The sequence below is a fragment of the Belonocnema kinseyi genome, chromosome 1, assembly GCF_010883055.1.
Source record: "Belonocnema kinseyi isolate 2016_QV_RU_SX_M_011 chromosome 1, B_treatae_v1, whole genome shotgun sequence".
Lineage (NCBI taxonomy): Eukaryota > Metazoa > Arthropoda > Insecta > Hymenoptera > Cynipidae > Belonocnema > Belonocnema kinseyi.
In genome coordinates, this window is record NC_046657.1 from 123476969 (window position 1) to 123502271 (window position 25303).

Genomic DNA, 25303 nt, shown 5'->3' on the forward strand with positions numbered 1-25303 from the left:
CCGTTCCAAAATAATATAAGTGTTAAGTTAGGAAACCATAAATAGAATAGCTATAGACAATGTATTAAGTAAAAATTTAAATTCTGGCAATTTAATATATTCATGGGTAAGTGTATAAGAATGGCCCTCTTCGGCGATGAAGGCGTGGATCTCGAAATTTACGTAAATAACTAAAAAATTATGGTGTTTGAAGGAAAAGGTGAGAAAAAAATGTAACATTGTCCGAAGTGATGAGAAAATAGATAGGGCCCATTATTAGAACTAAAAACATATCAAATAATGCTAAAAGGAATATACTATTTCTATATTTATGCCAACATTTCTATATGGTAGCGAGCCGTGGACATATCAGGAAAAAGATAAGAGTACAATTAGATCGATCCTTTTACTGCGGATGACGTGTGTACACGTCTGATGAATTGACGGATTTCATTGAAAATTTAAACTCGAACTTCATGAAATTTCATGAAACTTGGTGGGTTGAAGTTTTTTAGGTCTTTGAATCTGAATACGGTATCAGAATTCTAAAATTCAAAATGTTGGATCCAATATAGCGACCAAATAAAAAAAAATCTAATGAGTTCGCGGATTTTGATGAAAATTGGTACTATGGAGACCTTTATAGTCCTGAAAATGAACATAAGGTCAAATTTCAAAAATTCAGAATTGCTCATCCGATATGGCGAACCAAGTTTTTTTTCGATCCATTGGAAACAAATCTAACGTCCATATTCTAAAATTTATTGGCAGTTGGGGGGCTATCAGCGAAAATATGCGTTTTCGTAAGAAATGTTTCAGAAAAAAGTTTCAAGATTTTGGACGAGGATCTGAATGGTGACCTTGAAGCTGACCTGGGCGTTGACCTTTAAGGTTATTTAAAGGTCAACATTTATTTTTCAAGTAAAAACCCCTTTTTTAAACACCGCCTATCAAAAGAACGCAAAATTTTACGTTTAGATATGCATCGCGGTCATGTAACCCGATGACCTTCGGGGTCATTCCAAGGTAGTGTAAATATGATGCATATCTAAACGTAAAATTTTGCGTTCTTTCGATTGGCGGTGTCAAAAATAGGGGGTTCCATTTAAAAATAAAAGTTGACCTTGAAATAACCTTGAATAACAAAGCCAAGGTCAGCTTCAAGGCCACCATTCAGATCCTCGTCCAAACCCCTAAAACTTATGTTTGAAACATTTCTCACGAAAACGCATATTTTCGCTGATCAGCTTCCTAGACCATGTTTGAGTCTTTACGACCCTGGAATGACCCCGAAAGTCATCGGGTCGCATGACCCTGATGCATATCTGAACGTAAAAGTTTGCGTTCTTTCGATTGGCGGTGTCAAAAATAGGGATTTCCATTTGAAAAATAAAAGTTGACCATGAAATAACCTTGAAGATCAACGCCAAGGTCAGCTTCAAGGCCACCATTCAGATCCTCGTCCAATCCCCTGAAACTTTTGCCTGAAACATTTCTTACGAATACGCATGTTTCGCTGATAGGGGGGGGGGGGTCCGATACTTTTTGATGACCCTGCATGTGAAAGGAATTCTTTAAGGGGCCATCCATATACTGCGCGGATACTTTAGGGGGAAGGAGGTATGGCAAAATTCCACGTTTGTCCATGAGGGGGACCGGGGGGTCAGGCTAGAATCCACCTCGACACTCGCTCCCCTAAATCTGTGGAAAATATACTGAAATCAGAAAAGGTATACTCAAGGTACACTCGAATTTTGTATATTGGGGGGGGGGGGGGGGGGGGGGGGTCAAAAAGTGATGAAAAATTGTCCACGTGGTACATGGATAGCCCCTAACCTGGTTTGGACAGGAGAGAATGAATCATCAACGATTAACGAAACAGGTGTATCAAGGTAAAGTACATGTCAGTGTGCCCAGAGGCAGACCGCGGAAAGAATGGTTAAACTGTATAAATGAGGCCCTAATTCTAAGAGAGATAATATACTAGTGGGATACTAATGGGCCCAGGTGGGGAACTTTACATGATGACTTTGTGAGGCTCTTCACTTGGGGTAGTCGCTAGAGAGATTGATCATCAACCTGAGTCGGACCAGTGTTGCGGAACGCACGTGTTGTTTAAAGAAATAATACTGGAATTCTAGATCAACCTAAACCACATGGTCATGATTTTCATAGGGAGGATGTCAACATAAATTATCATGAGATAAATAAAAAAGAGAGAATTCATGGATATTTTATTTATAAAAAGAGAGGGTAACAAACCTATTAATTCAAAAAAGCATCTCTTAAGATATAACAAATTTTGGGATAGGGCTATTCATTGGATATATTAATATCTGTTCTTACTATTAAAAATAAATTTATTATATGCAAATCAATTCTAAAAAATAAATTGGAGAATTAAACTAAATAGTCTTTGTATAAAAGTCTTTAGCTTCATTTTGAGGTATTTAAGTAATTTTAATGAGCATAAGTTTATATTATTCATACTTCTTGTTTTCCTACAAATAATCCCCGACGAGTTCCAAAATAGCTTCAAAACATGTTAGTCCCTAGTAGTATAAAAAAGACGAAGAATGAATAAGGAAAGGGTGAAAGGTTGGTTTCCATTGACACTTTTCTTTTTCTCCATCTTTTTTCTTTTGTTAGGTACATAACAACTGCATATAATGAGCCAGAAAGAAGGTGGTTTTGAAAGCTAACTTTGATTTTTTCAATTCTTTTCGTGCTCTGATTAATGTGTACGACAATTATTCATAAGAAAGTAGATTTCATGGATATATGCACTGATATACGTAGCCGATTGATGGAAAAATATGACGATGGGGTGATGAGCGTAATTAGAGGAACCCTTAAGACCGTAAATTTCGAAGCTCTATTCGCAGTTACGAACGTTCGAAGCAGGTATAAATCTGGTATACGGGGCAGCAACGTACCCACATACTGCAGGTCCCTGCGCCGAAGAAAAACACGAGTTGAAGCAGCACCGAAAAGAAGAACGGCGCTCAAAAAGGGATCGACCCACGGAGGCGCTGATATCCCAAGTGTGAGTATGTGCACGCCGAGACCGGAGTAACGAAGACCGGTCTTTAAAGGTTTTGGAAAAAGTCGAATTTAAATTTAAGAAAGGCAGAGGAAGAAAGAAAGAATAGACTGGAAGATGAAAGGGAGTAAAGTTAAAAGAAACAAAGGAGTTTAAATATTTGGGGTATACCTTGCAAAAAAATGGAAATTATAGATCTTATATAAGAGAAAGGATAAAATAGACGCAGAATAGGAAAAATAGGTTTCAATGAAGATTGTTAAAGGAGAATGTGCACGGAAAAAATGGATGATCAAAATTCGAGGTTTTAACATTTAGAGAGCCAGTCCGACCCTCATTTTATGACCACTCCGACTGTTAGAAAAAAATCAGAGTTACTATCAGGGATAATCAAGATATCCCTCCGGGATAGTCAATACGATAATCTTGTTTTCACTCATTTCGACCATTCATGGAAGAGCAAATGAACGTGTCGATCGAACGTTCATAACAAAGAATAAATTTTAAATTCACAAGAATATCAGGAATTATTGTAAATTCATATTTAGGATAGAAAAGATATTCATTTATTTAAAACTAAAATCGATCATTTATTTTTAAGGAGAAAATCTAATAAATAATTTAAATTTCACTTTCAAGTCTTCCTTGTGAGGAAAGAATTATTTTTGATAACTTTACTCTTATTATTGGCTGTACAAAATGCTTTTCATATTTAATAATTTCAAATAAGCGCGCCAACATTAACGAATATGGTTGTCAGTGCGATGCAAGCACTGTGAACTCAGTGGGCACAACATTTGTGGACATCTTTACGACATCGTTACGACATCTGGACGATAAGTTTACGACATTCTATGTCCGTGTCGTTACGGTGTTTTTACGATATCGTAAAGACATCGTCAGATGTTACGACGTTTTTACGATACAGTAAAGACAACTTAACGACATGGACATAAGATATCCTGAAGACGTCGTAAAGATGTAACGACGACGTAAAGACGTCGACAAATATTGTGCCCACTGGGAAAGGATACAAGAGTTTGAAACACCATGGATCAGAGTATCTTGGGAGTGAGTGAATGTCATTGAGCCACTTATCGTCACATTTGCTGTTTATTGAACTTAAACATACTTTTAATAGGTTTAAACTGCTTTTCGATAATTTGAACATTCCTGGAGAGTGAAGTGCATAAGACAGAACATGATTGAAAGTGAATGAAGCTTATTCTTCTGAATTGTCAACGTCAAATTTAATGCTTCTAAATGATTAAGGATAAAGGCGTAACTGGGTGTTCAGCTTTTAATTTGTTAACACCGTGTCGTTCTAAACTAAAAACGTTCGAAAAATTAAAGCACTCATTGATGATGCAGAAAATAACGAGATGTCGGATATCGGTTTCTGAATTAACTACAATGTTTGAAATCTGACAATACAGTGCAGAGTGTACAGTGATGCAGTGCCGTGTTCTTAGCCTTTTCTGTTCCAAACAATATAACGTCAATGTGCACTGTTTTGAAATACCAAATTATATCTAATAGACCTTGCCATCTACAAAGAATAAAAAATGCTTTCAGAATTCATTTCAAGTGAACTACAGAGATGATAAAAAATCCACCCTTTATGATGAGTGATTTGACCCTTTATAATGATAAATTCCGTGCTCTGTATTGATCAGTTCGACTCTCTATGGCGTTTTAGTCGACCGTCCGAGTTAATCAAATTGACACTCTGAGATGATTAAATTGAACTTCTTGTTTTAACCTTCTAGAGATAGTCGCTTCAAACCATTTTCAAGTTGACCCTTCAATATAGTTGTTTGCACATCTAGATAGCCAAACTGACCTTCCATTTTTCTTCGTGTGGTTATTCGATAATGTTATGTAACGGGGATTGGGCTATTGAGAAGAGCTATGGGTGTGGAAGGAAAGGGAAGAGATTGAGAAGTTACAAGAAAGGTATATAAGGTGGACGCTAGAAGTAGACTGAAGGACAACTGGATATATGGTGGGAGAAGAAGCATAAAGCTATAAATTAAGTATGAAAGCGGGAAAGAGGGCATAGAAATTTGAGGGAAGGCTAAGAGAGAGGGGTTATAGAAAAAGTTTTTGAAGGAGGTAGAAGAAAAGAGAGACAGGGTGATAGAACTAACAATATGGGAAAAAGAAAGGAGGACGCTTTTTAGAGCTAGAAATATAGGAGAAGGGAATGGAGTAAGCTATGGAAAAATAAAGAGAATCGACAGGGAAAAACAATCAATGGAAAGATAGGGAATGATTGAGTAATAAAATATAATAAATGGTATCAGACGATAAAAAAGGAAAGAATTCCAAAGTATTTAGAAAAGGGATTGGGAGAGGGAAGATGGACGAGAATAGCAAGATACAAATTAAGAAATGAGGTAAGGGAGGGGATCTTTTGGAAAAGTAAACGAACAGAAAGTGCCGAATGTGTAAATGGAAGGATGAAACATTAGTGCATTATGGGAAGAATGTAGAAGAGGAATGGATGATAAAGGAAACTGGCAAGACAATGTGGTCAAGATTCTTAAGGAGAAAGGAATGGGTGAAAAGTTCATGAAGGAGTTGGAGGGGGCTAGAAGGGTGAATGAAAAAGAATGATGGAATGGACGTGGAAAATGGCAAAAAGAGAATGAGAAGAGAAGTGAAAGTGAAAGTAAAAGGAAGTCACTTAACTAGAAGCGTAAAGATACGTAAGCAATGATTATGTAATAGCATAAGTAGATTAAGATGCTTATGCGCTCGTCATAACGCGTTCGATCACTCGCAGAATCGTACGACAATAAAATTATGCGATCTATAGATATAAAAATCAATGTAAGTAGTTTTAGATGTTTTTAAATATTAAGGATATGATAATATAAAATTTCTAGATGGCCTTGTAAGAATCGGAGGTCATGAGTTACTTCACTTGTGTGAGTGACGCACAGGAGGATTACTCAAAAGGGAACGAAACTTAATTAATTTCTAGAGATGGCTGATTGACGACAAAAAAGTTTTCAGGTCTTGAACCCTCTAATTTTCAATAAATTTCATTAACTGACCTGTTTGTGCAGAAGGTCTCTTCTTCGACCTGGTGGTTCTTTACCCAAGAGTGGTACAAGAACGCCTAGCGAGGACTGAAATTTTTCCAGAGCAAGGGCGTAATTGCCCTCGGCAAGATACTGTTCAGCAGCCTCACCGATCTCCAGCGCCCCAGACATTCCTGTCGTACTTTTACTGAGAGCAACTGATAATAAGAAAAATAAGGGAAAATTTTAACAACGTCGTCAAAACTCGCTACAAAAGCGACAATGACTGACCCTTTCAAGTCTACCAATTTTGAAATATTTTCAAATATTTTATCCGGATATTAAAAATGGGGTACCAAAGTTTTAAAATTAAATGATTAAATAGTTTAAATTACATGCTTAGCAAAGACTCTTAACATACATAATTCAGTAAAGGAGAAACTAGTCGAGCGATCGAGGGTATTCATCCGCTGCAAAGAGGGTGCACGCTCATCTTCCTTCTGCATGACTCCTCGCTCTTCGCTCCTGTCATAATTTAAGCAAACGTTTTTCAATTGTTCAGCCCGTTTTATGTACTCATTGACTCGCGATCTGAGAGCTTCTTTCCTTTGCAGGTCGACTTCATCTGTAAAAAAAAATTCCAGGTAGGGAGGCTTCCATAAACCATTAGGCCCAATTTTTGCCATTTTTGAGCCCCCTCTCCCCCCATGTAATCTGCCGTGGCATTATCGTCGACCCCCCCATCCCTCTAGGGTGCTACGTGTTTTTTTTCTATTTCTTGTAAAACGAATATAAAAGAAAAAATTATGAGTGGTAGCAACCATGCACGTGGTTACCGCCAGAATTTTCTTACCTCGACTCGTGAACTAATGTGGATAAGCAAAAAGATCCCAGTGGGCACCAAATTCGGCGACGTATTTATGACATCCTTACGACATCTTTACGACAGTTTTACGACATATTATGTTCGTGTCATTACAGTGTGTTTACGATATCGTAAAAACGTTGTATGATCTGACGATGTCTTTACGATATCGTAAAGATATCGTCGCCAAATTTTGTATCCACTGGGATTTGGGAAAGAGGCACGCGAGAATAGAGACCCAGTGGGCACAAAATTTGGCGACGTCTACAAGACATCTTCACGACATCTTATGTCGATGACGTTTCGGTGTCTTTGCGATAACGTAAAGACATCGTCAGATCATACGACTTATTTACAATATCGTAAAGACACCTTAACGAAATGGACATAGGATGCCGTAAAGTTGCCGTAAATATGTCGTAACGATGTCGAAAGACGTCGCCAAACTTTGTGCCCACTGGTTCGGGCTCGTGACCCCCCTTCCTCCCATGTGGACCAGCGTGACCTTTCGTCGATCCCCCCCTACCCTGAAGCAACCACGTTGTTTATGGAAGGCCCCTAGGTAAAAAGGAAAGTTTATGAAAAATTCGAAGATTTATTGCATTCTTTAGATAAATGTCGATAAAACATATATAGTATTTCACGATCTGCATGTTAAAATTAAACTCCAATAATGAGTAGGGAAAAGGGACCAATTTTCGAGGAAACAGTCACGGCAATAGTCAATCTCAAATTTTATTATTCTTTTTTTGATAAACGATAACTCCTACAACATTGAACGCAAAAAAACGTAATTAGTGGATAACATTACAGACTAACGAATAATTAAGAACAGGCAATAAATAAAAATACCACTTAAAAAAGAGAAGGCTGGTAATTTGATAATCAAATAAAAAATTTTAAATACTTATTTGAAAGTTTAAAAAGTATAAGAAGACTGTTCTGGTTTTCTTTATTAAAAAAAGCATTAATTCATAAGCCCATAAAATCCCTGAATTAATATACATTTGAAATATAATAATCGTTAGATATAATAACGAAGATTAATTTTGATGTAACCTATAACGTGCTCTTCCAAACATATGGAGTCTGTTCTAGAATCTTTAGTTTAGAGTATCTACATTATTATAATATTGATTTTATTTTAATATTGATTATAATTCACTATTTATTTTCTAAAATACATTGAGAATACCATTTAAGTAACTCCCATTTGAATCGATCCTAAAATTTGAGTCCTCGGCATTTTGCTGAGGCGTGCACCGCGATGCCGAAAGAGAGGCAATGCTCAATTATGAATGACAAACAGCATGAATCCAATGGAAATGTTTCCTGCAACCCTGAATGTTTACGTTCAGAGCGAGCGAATTTTGTATTCAATTTAAGTGAAGCCTAACTAAAACCATCCTCGAAACCGCACTTGAATGGGATTATCAATCTGTCCGGTAATCTTCGACAACTGGTGCACCCTCGGTAATTGGTACATTTACCCTGTAACGACCAATATCCATCAAATATGGCGTGGAACGAAACAGCCGACCTTACAGCACCTTTTCAGAATTTCAAGAAAATCACGTTTTCATGGGACGGCCCCCTGCGAGTGTTAAATAAACGTAATAGAAAAAACGTTATATTTCGTTTAATTTTTCTCGCACAGATTTGAGAATAGGCTCATTCGATCAAACATGCTTTCGCTCTTTAGAATCATTAGAATCATTGCCTTAGATTTTTGGTGATGAAAGATAGGTTTCTCCGCCCCACGCCACAAATTGAAATTGTCTCAACTTCCATTCAGATAAAAGGTGAAATCTTTTCTTATTTTCTATAATATTCCAATTTTTAGAATATGAATTTTTTCTTACTTATAAGAAGAGGGATGAAGTAACGAAGTGCCTCTGAGTAAAGATGAATGGCCTCTTTTGTATTTTTCTGTGCATCTGATTGGACTGCCTTCTGAACGAGTGCTACCGCATGATGGAAATTTTCCTGAATGGGTGCATGCTTCAAGTCCAAAAACTCATGTGCGAAAAAGTCTTCGAACGTAATTCGTTCGGAAGGGTTGTGCTTAAGCAGCGAAAGCAACAAGTTCTTGCAGGCTGGCGATATATATGAACTCTTTGGCAACTGCGCTAAACAAAAATCACTTTTAAAACATAAGCTATCCTGAACTACAAGATATTAGAGAATTGCATGAAATACATTAAATAATGTCATGAAAGTCACATAATTTCATGAAGGCTATTTGCCATTTTTTTCACATTCATTTTTTCATTCTTTCTCATTCGCCCCTTTAACTCCTCCATCCGCTCTTCATCCAGCCCCTAAAATCTTTACCACATTCTCTTGCCACCTTCCTTTATCCTGAATTCCTCCCCTACATTCTTCCCATATATGCTTCCATGTTCCCTCTTCCCTTTTAGAGATTCTGCACTTTCTGCTCTCTTTCTGTTCCCAACACGTCCCTTCACTTACTTCGTTTCTTTTCCCCCAATTCTGCATAGTTTATTATCATAGTTTAGGAGCATATTTTACTATAGCCCTCTCTCTCCTTTCTTCTACCTCTATCAAACACTTTCTCGCTAACTCCTCTCCCTTTCCCTCCCTTAGCTTTGTCTCAAATTTCTATGCGCTCTTTCCCGCTTTAGTACTTAATTTAACCCTTTGCGCTTCTTCTTTCACCATAAAGCCCGGCTTCCTCCAGTCTATTTCTAACGGCCACCTTATATACCTTTCTTGTAAAATTGCAATCTCTTTCCTTTCTTTCCATCCCCATATCTCTGCTCCATAATATAATATCGGCCATACTAGCGTATAAAATAACCCCATTCTCCCCCTCCCTTTTTTTATTCTCCATAACTGTTTCATTACGTCTGCTGCTCTGTTTATCCTCTCTCTTATATGAGCTTTATAATCTCCAATTGTTTGCCAAATACATTCCAGATATTTGAACTCCTTTACTTCTAACTTTATTCCCTTCCGTCTTCCCGTCCATTCTTTTTTTGCCTCCTTTTTTCAACCTCATTATGTTTGTCTCTCTAACATTTAAATCGAACTTTTTCTCATCTAAGTAAAGTGAAACCTAGAGTGAGTGCCGGCTTTGGGGCTAACGTTGGACCGAACCCTTTCCTAACTTCTCCTTTCCTAACTTTGCTCTCAATCCCTCTGAGCAAATCCATACAATATTTATTCCATTCTACCATCTCAATGTCCTGGTTTACTCCTTTGCTTCTTCTTCTCTCTTTATGTACTACCTTTAAAACCTGTCTCTTTTATCCATTTTCCTAATTCCCTTCTCACTCCCTCCTTCTTCTGTTTACATTCCTTATAAAATCTACTTCTATCCCCCTCTTAACTAACTTATTTTTTTCTTGTGCACTCTAATAATTTTTCAATTTCTCCTATTTCCATCTCCTCGTTTACAGTTCTGCCTTCATTTTAATATTCCTGACCTTGTCCTCACACTATTCTTTACTTTCCATTCACTTATCCCATCTTCCTGCTCTTTTTACTGTCGCTTCCTTTTGAGCCTCATTGTTATTACTCTTTTCTCCCCCTAATGTCATTATTATGGCCAAGTGATCCAAATCTATATGTATAATTCCCTACCTCTAGTTTCTTGACTTTTGCTCTTACCTCGACGCCCATTTCCACATAATCAATTACCGTTCCTTTATTTCCTCATGAATGTGTATATTATTCTCCATCATCTCCCTCTATATTTCCGTTTAGGATCAACCGTCATATCTCCTCTAAGCTTTTTAACAATGTCTTCACCTTTCCATTCAGTATTTTGTCTTTGGATTTTCTTCTTCGCTCTCCACCCCATTCCCTCCCTTCCCTATCTCCTGTTCTCGCATTAATATATCATCCTATTATAAGCTAATCTCTGGTGTATTTTCGTCCATCAGTTCTCTTATCTCCCATATTTATCTCTTCTACTATTAATCATTCTTTTTCCTTGATCTTTTTTCATCCTTCTATGCTGTACATTAGTTCCTCACTCCCTATTATTTCTTTCCAAGCCTGCTATATTCCAGTAGGATATCATCCAATCTTCCCTACTTTCGCCTCTCATCTCTTTTTGTTTCCTACTATTTATTATTTCTATATCTCCTATTCTTTTCTCTCCTAGTTTTCTGACACCCCATTTTTACTAACTCTTCTCTGTCCTCATCCCAATCTCACCGTACAACTTCTATCTATATTCTTCCATGCATAACACATGTTCTTCTTCTCTTTTTTCTTTCACTCATACGCTATTTTCCTTATCTTATACTATATGCTCCTTTCAAGCCATGCCAAATCATCCTCTATTCACTTCGAGCTTCCATATAACACCCTGTTCTTCATCATAACTTTTCTGTTATGTTCGCACTTTCTCTATCTATCTGTACCTTAGCATCAATCCTTTTTCGTACTACTTCCACGCCAGCATTCAACTCCTTCCCCTCTAATTTTAGATCTTTTATTAAAATATTTCTTTTCCTTCATTCTCTCTCTTTCTTTAGTAGGATTACTTTAAAAGAAAATTTTTTAATAAATAAGAATTTTTGAAAATAGAACATATGTTCAAAACTAGCTGTTCACATTTATTAATGGGACCATTATTACAAATTATTTCAAAAATTATCAGTAGCTTAAAAAATTTAAGAATTAAGAAAAAGTAAATAAAACTTATTGAGAAAATCGCAACAAAAAAAACAACATTTTTCTAGGTTTTCCTATCAAAAGTTGAATATGAGTAATTATAATCTGTTTTAAGAATAAATATAAATCTAAAATGAAAAAGGTACTCTTCAAATTCATCAATTAGATCAAAGCGTGCAAAATTTTTTATTAATTCGCGACATTATCAAATAAGAAATTGTTTAAACAAATAGTTCGAACTCTCCCATTCAAAAGTTTTCAACTTGCTCTAATCTTCCTCTCAATCATTCACACTCAAAATCATTTAAATGAATGCAAATTCTCGTACTAAACAGTTTTCACATTACTCCAAACTTTCCACTTATTCAATCGAATTCAGTAGCATTCAGATGAAAGCGAAATCTCCCATTAATAAGGATTGACTTATCTTTGGTTTCCTTTGGATTGAATATCTTAATGAACGCGAAATCTCAGATTGAACAGGATTCATTCAATTAAAAAGTTTTTTTCGCATTGAGTCGCATTCAAAATTTAGGAGCAATATGCGAAGTATCGCATCTTAAAGTTTTGGACTAACTTCCAATCCGAGGTTGTTGAAAAGCAGATTTTACGAGAACGTCTCGTGAACGCGAAACAATACTTATTAAGTCGATGTCTTTTGCAGGGTATGCTAAACTTTTGGAACTTGTTAAGAAACTACAAAATAAGTACCAGCTTCTTGCTTTCACCTTACAAAAGTTGAATTTTAATTTAAATAAATTGTTTTAATAATAAAAGACAATTTTAATAAAAAAATACAGACTGCAAATTTATTTAATAGATAAAATTGTCTAAACAATAAGAAGTAATTTTTGAAAAAGGAATATTTAGCTTGAACGTTTAAAACTTGTTAAGAAACTAACAAAAAATACGATTTTCTAGTTTTTATCGTCAAAAAGTTCGATTTAAACAATAATAGGTTGTTTAAATAAGAAAAAAATTCAATAAAAATGTACACTCTCCAAGTTCATTAAATATATAATATTGTATACAACATACCCTTATATCACGATATACAGGGTGATCCATTTTAAACTGTAGATCCAAATATCTTCTAAACTACTCAAAAACAAACGGTTCAGACAAAAGTTAACCAGGACATAGATGGCCATTTAACTGTACCGTGTATTTTGACCTTGAGATAAATTTTCAAGATAATTTGAAAGTTAAGACGAAAAAGGCAAAAAATGTACTATGGAAATCTAGTTTTTGGGATCATGGAGATGAAAAAGTCAAGGTCAAATGTCCCAAAAACGATCAGATGCCCTTCATTAAATTATCGTGTTTTTCTGGGTAAAGCAAACGTTTAAGGTGCTTTAAAAAAAGTATATAAAATTTTAAAGTGTAAACCACCTTGATCAACTTGTCAGCCTCGAACTTCAGGTCAATTTTCAAGGTCATTTAATGGTCGAAACGATTTAAAAAAATTGAAATCCCTATTTTAGACTGCGGACTCATAAAGAACAGGAAATTGTGCGTGAAAATTGGTATCTTAAAATCTTTATTTTTACTTGTAGAAGGTCATATTAAGATCAAATATTTAAAAAGCGCTTAGAACTTTTTTTTTAATTTACTGGTTTTTTGAGCAATCTCAATGTTGAAAGTGCCTTTAACAAGTACAAGATAAGTTGCACAACTTTTGACGACCTTGACTAACTTGATCTTCAAGTGCATTTTCAAGGTTTATGGAGATCTACGTTTTTGGCGTTACTCGGAAATAACGGTGTGGACGTAGTAAGTTCTGTTTCCTTGAGAGTGCTTCATTATCGCGAGTCTCCTTGCCTCTCATGACCAGAGAAAATCTGATGGATGGAATTCGAACTGCCTGTGTGGCTATTACTAGACTAACTTTGCTTCGAACTATAGACAACTTTGAAAAACGTTTGCATTTGTTTCTTGAAGCCAACGGAGGCAACTTTGAACAGTTTCACCGTGGGTAATTGAAACAACAACAATAATAGTGAGGGACAAGGGGACTCAAGACAATCAAGCACCCCAAACATGAGAGGCAAGGGGACTAAGGATAATGAAGCAACCCATAGAAAACAGAACTTACTACGTCGACGGCGTTGTTTCCGGGTAACGCTAAAAATAAGGACAAGGTGCTTCCATTTTTTGCAACTTTTTCATTTAAAAAATATCCCCGCTGCGCGGGCACATTCTCATTGCGTGTTGCGCGCTCGGCGCTTCGCGCAAACTTTGAACGCGCCTGGGGAGTGCGGGTGCGCTCTCGCGCTCGTTTTCGTACGTTTTATGCGTAAACTTTAACTCTATTTTTTCAAGTATCATAAATATTATAACTTAAATTGAAAACTATGATTTTAACTTCTGAAGAATTACAGCCATCAATTGTAACTGAAATTTTTTTCGATTTGTTTCTAAAGTAGGTTTTCAAAGCACCTAAGGCTTTGGCGAGTGCATTCTCATTATGAATCTCGCGCTTCGCGCTCGATAATTGATGTCCGATTAACAAACTTCATCAAGATAATTATAAAATCTTGTTCCAATATACTAGAAGCAACGCTTCGAACTTACGGATCTCCTAAATACAAAAATCGTATATTTTTGAAAATGATCCAACTTTTTGAACTTTTGTCTATTTAAGAAATTTCATGAGAATAGTTTTGAAATACATATATTTTATATCTAGTGGAAATTTGGATTGACATTTCTTAACTCATTAAACAAAGTTTTTGGTTCCTTTTTTTGAAAATTTTCAAAATATTAAAAAGCATGTAACTTTTTAAATTTTTTTCGAATTTAAAAATGTCAAAAGGATGATTTGCAATTATTTTTGCTGAAAAATTCAATTTAGTTAGTTTCTAAATATATTTGATGGCTAGTAAAGAATTCAAATTAAATTTAGTAATCGATCAGAAAAATACTTTTTTCTGAATATTTTCAAAATTTTCAAAAGCATATAACTTTTCTAATTCCCGTTCTTTACGAATCCGCAGTCTAAAATGGGGATTTCTATATAAAACAATCTTCTTGGTCTTTAAATGACCTTGAAATGTGACCTGAAGGTCGAGGCTGATAAGGTGGTCAAGGTGGTTCACACTTTTATATTTTATCGAATTTTTTAAAGCATTTTAAACGTTTGCATATTAAACATCTGATCGTATTTTGGACGTTTGACCTTCATTTTTTCCCTCTCCAAGATAAAAAAAACAATATTTCCACAAGTACATTTTTGACATAAAATTGCCCGCTCTAATTTAAATCCGCACTCAAAAATAGGGATTTCCATTTTTAAAAATCGGCTTGACCTGGAAATGACCTTGAAAATTGACCTCAAGGTAATATTTAGGTTAAACGTTTGAAAATGTTAAGAATCTACCAAAAAACAGTTTCTCTCTCTTTCCGTGAAAAGTTGAATTTAATCAAAAATAAATTGTTTAAACAATATAGAATTAAAATTAAAATGTACACTCCAAGTTCATTCAGTAGACCATATCGTATACAAAACACACTTAATTCGCGATATTCAATAGAAATAAAATTGTTATAATTACTTAAAATTGTTTAAACAATAAAAAGTTACTGAGAAAAAGTAATATTTAAGATAAAATTTTCAAACTTTTTAAGAAAACTACCAAAAATATGATTTTCTAGCTTTTTCTTTTAAAGGTTCGATTTAAACAAAAATACATTGTTTAAACAATTTTAAGAAAATTTAAATAAAAATATACACTCAAAATTCATTTAATCAGCTATATCCTTAATTCGCGAAATTTAATGAAAATAAAATCTTTTAAATGATCAAACATTTTTTAATCAATTAGAAAATCACTAATAAATAGATAAAAATCTTGTAACATGATCATTCATGTGGATCTATAAAGAAATAAGTAAAATGTAATAATGAGTTCATGAAAGTATTGCCTATACTTTATTATACATTTTCACATTTTGGAAGGAATTAACGAAAATTAGAAAATTTTGTATTTTTGGACCATCCTAGTCAGTACACATTTGATCATTCAAGTTATCAGTGGCCTAAATAAATATTGGAAATAAATTTTCCAGCCAAAGAAAAATATATTCACCTCAATTGGTCGCATGTCCTTAATTTTTTCGGCCAACTCCTGAAAACTGTTACTGGAGTACGGAGCCTTGCCGAAAAGGCACTCATACATAATTACACCGACACTCCATAGATCAACTCGACAGTCGTACTTATGCCGTAGGAGTATTTCGGGTGCCATGTAGAGAGGTGATCCACGAATAGTGAATTTTTGTTCTGAAGGTGCAAGGTACTGAGCGAAACCAAAATCTGGAAGTGGAGGAGTGTTATTTTAGTGGAAAAAAGGCATTTCCAATGCAATGGTCAAGATAACGTACAGTGTCTTAGAAAGCACGATCGAAATACACTCAACTCCCGATGTAAGAACTCCCGGTTTACGATATACCTAGCACTAATAGCCCAGCCGTTTGGATTCTCCCGATTTAAGATCAAGGACATTGCAAGCCATGTCTCTCAAATCGTTCTTATATCGGGAGTTCAGTGTATAATAGCATTAATTCAAGTTGAATTTAACTAACCTCCAACTTTGAGAGTGAGCTTCGGCCTTTTCATTAACAACAAGTTTTGTGGTTTTAAGTCCATGTGACAAACGCTATTTTCGCGTAAATACTTCAAGGCCAGAGCGAGCTGTTGCAGAAATTTTCTACAAACATTTTCTGGCAGCTTATGTTTCTTTTTAATGAAATTTGAAAGATCTCCACCATCACAATATTCCATGGCGATGTAAATGTTCCTGAAATATATATTTATTTTAAATTTATTATTTAGTTCCTTAGGTAATAGAATTTTTGTTTAATTTTCAGCACAAACCCTTCGTCCCAAAAGAAGTCCTTCATTTCGACAATGTGTTCGTGCTTCAAGATTTTCAATAGGTTGATTTCTGTCACAAGATTGTCGATTGCTGATTTTGAAAGAGTTGACTTGTCCACACATTTTATTGCTATTACTTCACGTGGGGTAGTCTGCAAATATTATGATTAATTTCGTATATGATGAAATCAATTTTAAGAAAGAAATAACAACAATAACCCAATAAAACTGTTATTCAAACGAATTCATATCATAAAATCGGGTTGTCTCTTTTGATGTCCCTATAAACACTCCTTCACTCAGAAATGTTTTCGTTTCTAAAGTTTGCATTTTTGTTCTTTTTCATGATATTCTGAGAACAACATTATACTTTATATTAGAAAAATCAAGAGATTTTATGAAACTCAAACTTAATACCACCTTTTTTCTCTTTTGTCTGGAAAAAAACCTTATGATTTTTTTCTGCAAACACATTAAAGGAACTTGAGGTAAAAAAGTGGACTGATAATTTTATTCTTCGTCCATGAAAATGAGCGTTTAGTATATTTTTTGCATATACCATTTATTTTCATGATTTATAATTCTTTTGATATACAAAAAAATATTCTCTATTACATTGTCAGGAAAGTTTTTTTATGTCTCTTTTATTGATCATTAGCATTTTTTTAATTTCAGTTTTTCGAATTTCACTAATTAAAATATAAATTATGCACTGAAAAAAAGGATTACTGGTACCAAGTGAATTTAACTTGGCTGAGGTAAGTGAAAGTCCTGTTTATTTTCAAAGGAACATTTATTTTAAAACAAAAACTATACATTTCACACCAAATGAATGACTCATTGTTCCAAATGAATTTGCCATGAATTGGAATGAATTTCTTTAAAATTCATTCCAATGAATATTTCTTTCTATTTCTTTGAGATAGGGAAATATAAATTAAAGGAAAGAGATATATTTTAAGGTCAAGCAAATATTTTATAGGCTCAAAAAACTATTGCCCCACCGCCAAATTTCTGAATATTTGTAGCACAAAAATAGATCTCTGATTCAAAAAAATATTTATTTGGCCTAGACCATGCGCGAGTGCAATAAAGCAGTTAGTACTTCAATTGTAGTACATATTTTCCTAAATAAGCAACTGGATTCTTTTAGTGTAAATTATAATTACCATTGTTATTAATATACATATGTAATAGAAACAAATCACATAATTTAAAATCTTGATGAACCTGAAACAGAAAAATTCGATGAAAATTCTACTCCCAGCAGGAATTGAACTTGGGTCCATCGAGTGTAAAGTCCACAGCGTTGACCACGGCGTTAATGTAACATGGAAATTTTAAGGCAGAAAACCGCATTTAAACCTCACCATAAATGCCAAAGAAATATTTCTTCAAATCAAAAACATGGATATTTAAGTTAAAAATATAGTTCTTTAAGCTAAAGAAGTATTCAATTGAAACAAATGACGCCGAATTATTAAATTTTTGATTAAAACAAATGATTACTTCGTTGGAATAAATGTTTATTTGTTATGACTAATTTAATTCTAGTAATTAAATGAAATATTTTCTTCCACCGAAGAAATAAGAATTTACGTAAACACAATACCTTGTTCGTCTAAATAAATGCTCCATTGCTATAAATGCATGAACGCTTTGTGACAAAAAAATGTATACTGTAATTTAATTCATATTATTTTGAATTAAATTTTTTTTTAATTTAAATAAACCTAATTTCTTGATTCAAGTATAGAAAAATTATTGGTTCAAATGTGTCCTGAATCAGTTCAAAGAATCCAACTCTTTGAATCAAATATATATTTCTTTGAACGACTTATCACATTTCAACGAATCTAGACCTTTTGAATTAAGGAAATGATTTTCCTGAATGTAAGAAATATGTATTTCAATCAAGAAAATAAGCCAAAGAATTCATTTTTTTAGATCAACAAAAGATATATGACTGGTTTAAATAAAAATTACTTCTGTTAAAGAATATTTTCTTAATGCAAAGAAATGGGATTCAAATGAATAAATTTACTTCGTGCTAAGAATGATTTTTTTCAGTGTGAGTAACTATTAAAAACACATTAGGGAAATTACATTCAAATTTTCGGGAGTCCCACTCAAGATTTAAAATCTATTGTTTCCTCAAGACCATTAATTCTGAGCAAGAAACAATTAAGTTAGATAGGTGGCCGTTTTCCATGAAGGGAATATCTACTGTCTATTTGTGAAAAATTGAGGATTTCCTTTGAAGATATTTAAATGATTATAAGAATGATTATAAGAATACAATAAATGAGAATAAGAATAATCCCAAAATCTAAAGATTTCCACTGCGTACTATGGCGAGCAATATGAAATAGGAGCTAGGAAATCCCTGAAATTCTCATTCATTCTTTGGAATCTTTTGTCATCTTTTGTAATATATTGTGCGCCCTGAAAGTTCTTAAAATCAATGTAATATTCTAAAGGAAGATTACAATTCCGCTCTAGCTACCTGGTTTCGGTTCCCCCATTACACGGGTTCCCCTCACTTAGCTGAACTACTGCCGCCGAGCCTGGTCAGCGGGAGTCTTTTGTAATTAATGAGGACTAAAATGCGGAATATAATATATTTTTAAGATAGCAGTTGGTAATTTGTAAATATTATATTCGAAATCTGCGAATTATAACAACTCCAAACATATGTTATGTGAATTAAAAAGTTTAAAATTAAGGAATACATGTTCAAATTTGGTTTATTTCTGAAATAATCGGTTTTCTGAAAATTATCCTTAAATAATTTTGCACTTCCAGTCCAAAAGTATGAATAGTCTCATTCCTGACTTAACTTGGAAACTCAATAACAAACATCATACATTTATTTTTTGGTTGACCAATTTTTACATTCTCATCATATAGATGGAATGTCTTGGTTTTGTTTGATTTTGACCCTATCCAGTTTTCTTCAATTCTCGACGTTTCGAGACCCCCTGATTCAGGAAAAATAGGTTTTACGAAAATGTCTGCCAGTCGGTCTGTCTGTCTGCCTGTCCGTGGTCTGACAACACGATAACTTTCGAAGGAAGTTTTATATTTAATTTTCCTTTTGCACACTGGTCTGTGGTCCAAAAATACAGGTCAAGTTCGTTAACAAGCCTTCTACTGCCAATAATTATGGTTTTAGCCATGGAAATTCAAACGGAAAAACGTAATAATTCAACTTTACCGTGAAACTAAGCAAGATACAGCAACATCGCAGGAGATCAACATTAATTGCTTTCAAAAGTTCTATAAAATTGCTCTGTGCTATTTTTCAATAGAAACAATAGTTTTTGTTTTAAACGTGGAAAATGCCATAAGAAAATCGAAAATTCAAATTTACAACCAAACAACGCAAATGACGGTGAAATGGTCATCAGGAAAATTTCTCGTACTGAATAAACCTACAAAATTGCTTTTTACCATTTTTCAATAGAACACACAGTTTGACGGGAAAATTTGAATTTTTACATTCTCATCAGTTAGATGGAATGTCTTGGTTTAATATGATTTTGACCTTATCCAGTTTTCCTCTATTCCACAATTTTAGACCCCCTGAGTCAGAAAAATAGGTTTTACGTAAATGTCTGTCTGTCGGTCTGTCTTTAGTCTGACGACACAATAACTTTCGATGGAATTTTTACATTCTCATCAGTGAAGGTATTAGATTTGTGTAAAATCTGACCCCCCCCCCCCTTTTTGGTCAAATATCCACGTTTTGAGACCCCTAGAATCCCAAAAACAGGTTTTTACGAATATGTCTGTCCGTCTGTCTTTATGTATGTATGTATGTGTGCATGTATGTTTGCATGTATGTATGTATGTATGTATATCTATGCATGGATGCATGTATGCATGTGTGTATCTATGCATGGATGGATGTATGTATCTATGCATGGAGGGATGTATGTATGTATATTTGTATCTATCTATGTATGTATATCAGGCTGTGGGCCAGATAACTTTTGAAAAAATTAATCTATTCGATTGGCCTTTGCCACACTCTTTGAGTGTCGGAAACTAAAGGGCAGGTTCGTTAGCCAGCCATTTTGGATAAAAATTTAAAAAGTGAGAGCGTTTTGAAAATTTTGGAGAATATTTTTTTCAGTTTTCAAAAACTTTCTATACGGATATTTATAGAATTCAAAAAGAAGAACAATTTATCTTAATGACTTTTTTGATAAAACCAAAATTTACCAGAGTTACAGCATTTACAAAATTTCAACAAAAAAAAAAAGAAAATCAACATTTTGAAAGGTTTTAAAAAAAAAGAGTATTCTTTATCAAAATTCCAAAGAAAATTACAAATGAATTTTTGTTGAAAAATTTCTTTAAAAAAATGTTTAAAAAATTTGCAAAATAAAATCTATAAGATTTAATTTTGCAGGATTTTCAAAAAATTGTAGGAAAAATTTGAGTCTAAGATGATAAATTTCTAAAGTTCTATTTGGATCACGACACTTTTGAGTTTTACTCCATGAATATTAATTATATTCGCCTTTTTATGTGTTGAAATAGTATTTTAAATAAACTTTCATAAACAAATTGTTTAATCAGTACAAAAATGTATGCCGCTTGCTAATGAGTTTCAAAATTAAGCTAGGGATGAGACTATTTATACTTTTCGACTGGGAGTGCAAAATTAATCAAGGATCTAATTGCTCCGCTATAGAATGAATAGCCATATTGTAAGTGTTATTTTCTTATTTTTCAGTATTTATAATAAATCTGCATTTTAATAATCAATTTTGCTAGTATTTTTTAAAAAGATTTTATCCATTTGTTCGATTCCTCTAATTTTCTCTACTTCTTATGTTCAAATAATTCTCTTTTTTTTTAAAGAAAAAGTAAAAGTGACTTGTATACCTTTAAAGTGTGACTATTCTTCTTTTGAAATCCGTTTTTTCTTTACAAATCGGTTATCAGGTCTTTTGGAATGTTTAACAAATTATTGAAAATTTATCAAAAAATTAACAGAATATTATTATGACCATTGTTTTCTACATTAAAAAAAATGCCCTATCTTAAAATTATTATACTACAAACCGCGTACACTGTACAACCGCGATGGACGGTTAGAGGATGAGCCAGCTACGTGGATCGTTCCAACGATATTTAGCTGAGTTAGAACGATTTAAGTTTTAAAACCTAATTAAATCAGAGAGAAACTTTTATTAGGTGTTTCGCTTTTATTACTAAAAATAAACGTTTGACAACAAAAATTCTAATAGAAAAAAGTTCTATTTCCTTATTCTCTACAATTATACTTTTTTAGGAAGGATTTTTTGATTTTGAAAATTTTCTATTTTTTTGACGCGCGGACAATGCTTTTACGCATGTTCGAGCTGGTTTTTTGCATCGGCGGCTCAATTGAACATGAACTTGACCATTTATTTTTGGATTTTCATCTTTTAAGCCAAATAACATATCGTTGGAATCATTATAATACGTAGATTTCGAATATTGTTTTTTGCAAATTACCAATTGCTAAATTTAAAAAATATTATATTCGGCAGTAGAGTTATCATTCGGTACGAAGGACTCCCGCTGACCAGACTCGTAGGCAGCAATTCGGCTGAGTGAGGGGATGCCGCGTAGTTGGGGAACCGTACGCAGGTAGTTGAGGCGGAATGAACATTGCCTCTTTTGAAATATCCCTTTAAATCTCGTGCAATCTTAAAATTTTCTTTGCAATCCCTAAAATAAAGGTAATCCCTGAAATGGGCGATCGTCTTTTCCTCCACGGCTACCTGCGAAAGCTTCCCCTTCCACTGCTCAGCGACACTACCCCTCACTGGATTCGAAGTTGCTTCAGGCCCTCGATGTTATGTCCCCCATAAATATAATGCCTTTGTCTTTCAAATTACCCATTTCCTCGCCATTTTCACTCCTATACATTGATTAAAAATTCTAATAGGTCGACGAAATCCCTGGAATTCTGACAAGTTTGTTAATATAATCGTTAATATAGGAAGATTCTCAACAATTTCAATTAGAATATTGAATTTTCATAAGCTCCCCATTGAGTCAATGAAGTGAGTCAAAATAAATGTTCTATTGTTTTTTTTCGTTGGTAAAGCTGTTGAAAATTGTATTTTTTAAAGATTGATTAAAACTCACGGACGATGGCCACGATTCCGGGCCGAAACGTGTGAAACGACTGAATTGATATCAATTCACCTGACCCTAAAGCGAACAACGTACATAAACAATTTCTAAAAAATAATAACTTCCTGAAACATTTACGTTTGTTAACTTAAGTTAATTATTATCGCATTACAATTTAAAAGTGGACCAAAAGTGAAATTTTGTAGAAAAAACTGCAACATACGAGAATTAATTCAAGATAATATTTTTATAAATAATAATAATAACTTGTTCAACTACTTACTTTTGTGAAATGGAAACAATTATTACTCCAATATAACTTAAAAAGTAGAAAATTGTATTTATTGTTTTTATTTATCTATTATTTATAATTGTATTGAATTGTATGTATATAATTGACCAAATGTGGAAAATTGTATCATTTTTCGCCCACAAAATGTTCATATATCATATTTATACTTTATTAGATTGGAATTAATCTAATTTTCTATATTTCAATGATTTTCTTGGACATACTGATATACTTCATATAGAAATAGATATAAGTTGGAAGACAAAGGGATTATCTCCACAACCTAGGCCTGGAGCAACTTCAAATCCAGTGAGGGGTAGTGTCGCTGATCACTGGAAGGGGAAGGATACTCAGGTAGCCGTGGAGGAAATGACGACTGTCCCTAATTTAGGCCCGAACTACCAAATTTTGGGATCTTTTTTTTTGTTGTAGAAAATAGTGTTTGCGCTAGGCAGTCGTCATTTCCTCCACGGCTACCTGCGTACCCTTCCCCTTTCAATGTGCATCGACACTACCCCTCACTGGAATCATAGTTGCTCCAGGCCCTCGATGCTATGTCCCCTGTGGAGATAATCCCTTTGTCTTCCAACTTATATCTATTTCTATATGAAGTAAATTCGCGGGATATCATGAGATGTATATCAACCCGATAGCACTAAAGGTTGCAAAACGTTGCATAAATCCTACACGGCAAGGTTTGCAACGTTGCAGCAATGTTGCGGCAAGTTAACTGAAACCTGAAAATTTTCTTGTAGTGCCAGCTTTTGACAAGATAGATACAATGTTGGTTAGATATTAAAAACATTTTTTTTTGTAATCCGAAAATATATTATCAAACCTTTTATGTACAGATAAACGTTTTTCTGGCAAACTTTTACGCCCCATTTCCCGCTATCATGCCAATTCACGCAAAGCCAATACCCCCATTCACCCCCTGTTCTTAATTTTATCTGAAAATGATCTTTTTTTTAATTTTCCTGAAATCACATTATTTTAAGGTATTGGTTACATTTTTCGGTCCGCATTTCATGCGGACCGCTTACAGCATCTGAATTTAGAGTAAATATTTTTCCCGGTAGTATTATAATTTCAAACGTGACGCGACGGTGTGTATACCCTCTTACTCCCTATGAAATTCCGCCACAGCGTGAAGTTATTTATGGACGAGGCCTACACTAGATAATCAATCAAAAGCATAAATATAAATAAAATTATTTATTTTAATTTATTAGCACTTATATTATCCTAATTTATATTTTATTAATTATTTTACGTGCATTAGTATTATCAATTATTTTGATAGAATAACGAGGTCAAAACTAAAGAGTTACGCCTGTCTTGAAATGGATTTCTCTTAGTAATATAACAATACTGCAGGTTACACTATTTACTCTGAAGAAGTTGTTTCTACTACTAGAAAATCGAAATTTGGTATAATATACAGTATGGCTGGGTTACCTGCGCGCAAAATCTTCTCAATTTTGTTCGGATATTAATCAATAATTTCCTACAAGATAATGCTTATTTAATTCACACCTGTTTTTGGAAAGAATTCTCAACACCTCCTAAAGTAGGAGACATTTTTTTTGCGTGTTTAGACGAATCAGAGAGCAAGATTGAAATGATTTAAAAGACGTTAAAACGCTAAAAATATGAAGAAAAATGCAGCTTTGACGTAGAAAAACAGTATAGACGTTTCACGAGGAATTCTTTCAACTAAATACAATTTCAGATACACATAAAACTCCGCAAGTGTCCCAGTACGATTAAGGTAGAGCCAAACTGAAATTCAGTAAGGCGCACTGCATAATTTTAGGTGAATATTGCCTTTAATGTTATTTCAGATTGCTTCAAACTTACTTACAGAACTGTATATTGAAGATTAGGTGCATTGTTTACTTTATTTCAGTCGAGATATGCTTATTAATAGTTTTGTATGTACTTGAATTTAGTTGCTTTCTTAAAATTATTGCTATTGCTGAATATTATAGGCTGAATTATTTCGAACTCAATACATCCAAGACCAAGACCATGGTTTTTCATAGGGGTAGCCCACCGTTGACGCCAAATTTTACGTTTAAGGGCACTCTATTGGAAATGGTCCGGAAATATTCCTACCTGGGAAAGCTGTTTGGAATTTCTGGTACCTTTTCTTTGGCATGCAAAAAAAAGGGTTATTGCCGCTAAGATAGCCGTGGGTACATCTTTGCAAATCCTTCGAGGCCCAAGTGGGAATCTTGGAACTGTAAATTAATCCTATTCCAGAGCCTTATCTGAAGCTTTCTTTTTATTCCATAAGAATTTGGGGTTTGAGGTATTGTGCGGAGGTATAGGTAATCCACAATACACCAAACTCTCGCTTTCAGTTACCCCACTGTCAGCCTTCCTTGAACTACTGGCTCAAGCAGTTTCTCAGGGGAGTAGGGTGAGAGCG

General features: G+C 34.1%; 1 protein-coding gene across 1 annotated transcript in view; it reads right to left on the reverse strand.

The window, feature by feature from the left end:
- Positions 1–25303, reverse strand: part of LOC117175572 (serine/threonine-protein kinase ULK3) — an 81685-nt gene that overhangs the window by 7395 nt on the left and 48987 nt on the right. Inside the window, exons 3-8 of the mRNA XM_033365281.1 lie at positions 16440–16591; positions 16148–16362; positions 15652–15878; positions 8779–9040; positions 6473–6676; positions 6085–6269 (exon numbers count right to left, since the gene is read on the reverse strand). Of these exons, the coding sequence (XP_033221172.1) occupies positions 6085–6269; positions 6473–6676; positions 8779–9040; positions 15652–15878; positions 16148–16362; positions 16440–16591 (1245 nt within the window). The remainder of the gene's footprint in view (positions 1–6084; positions 6270–6472; positions 6677–8778; positions 9041–15651; positions 15879–16147; positions 16363–16439; positions 16592–25303) is intronic.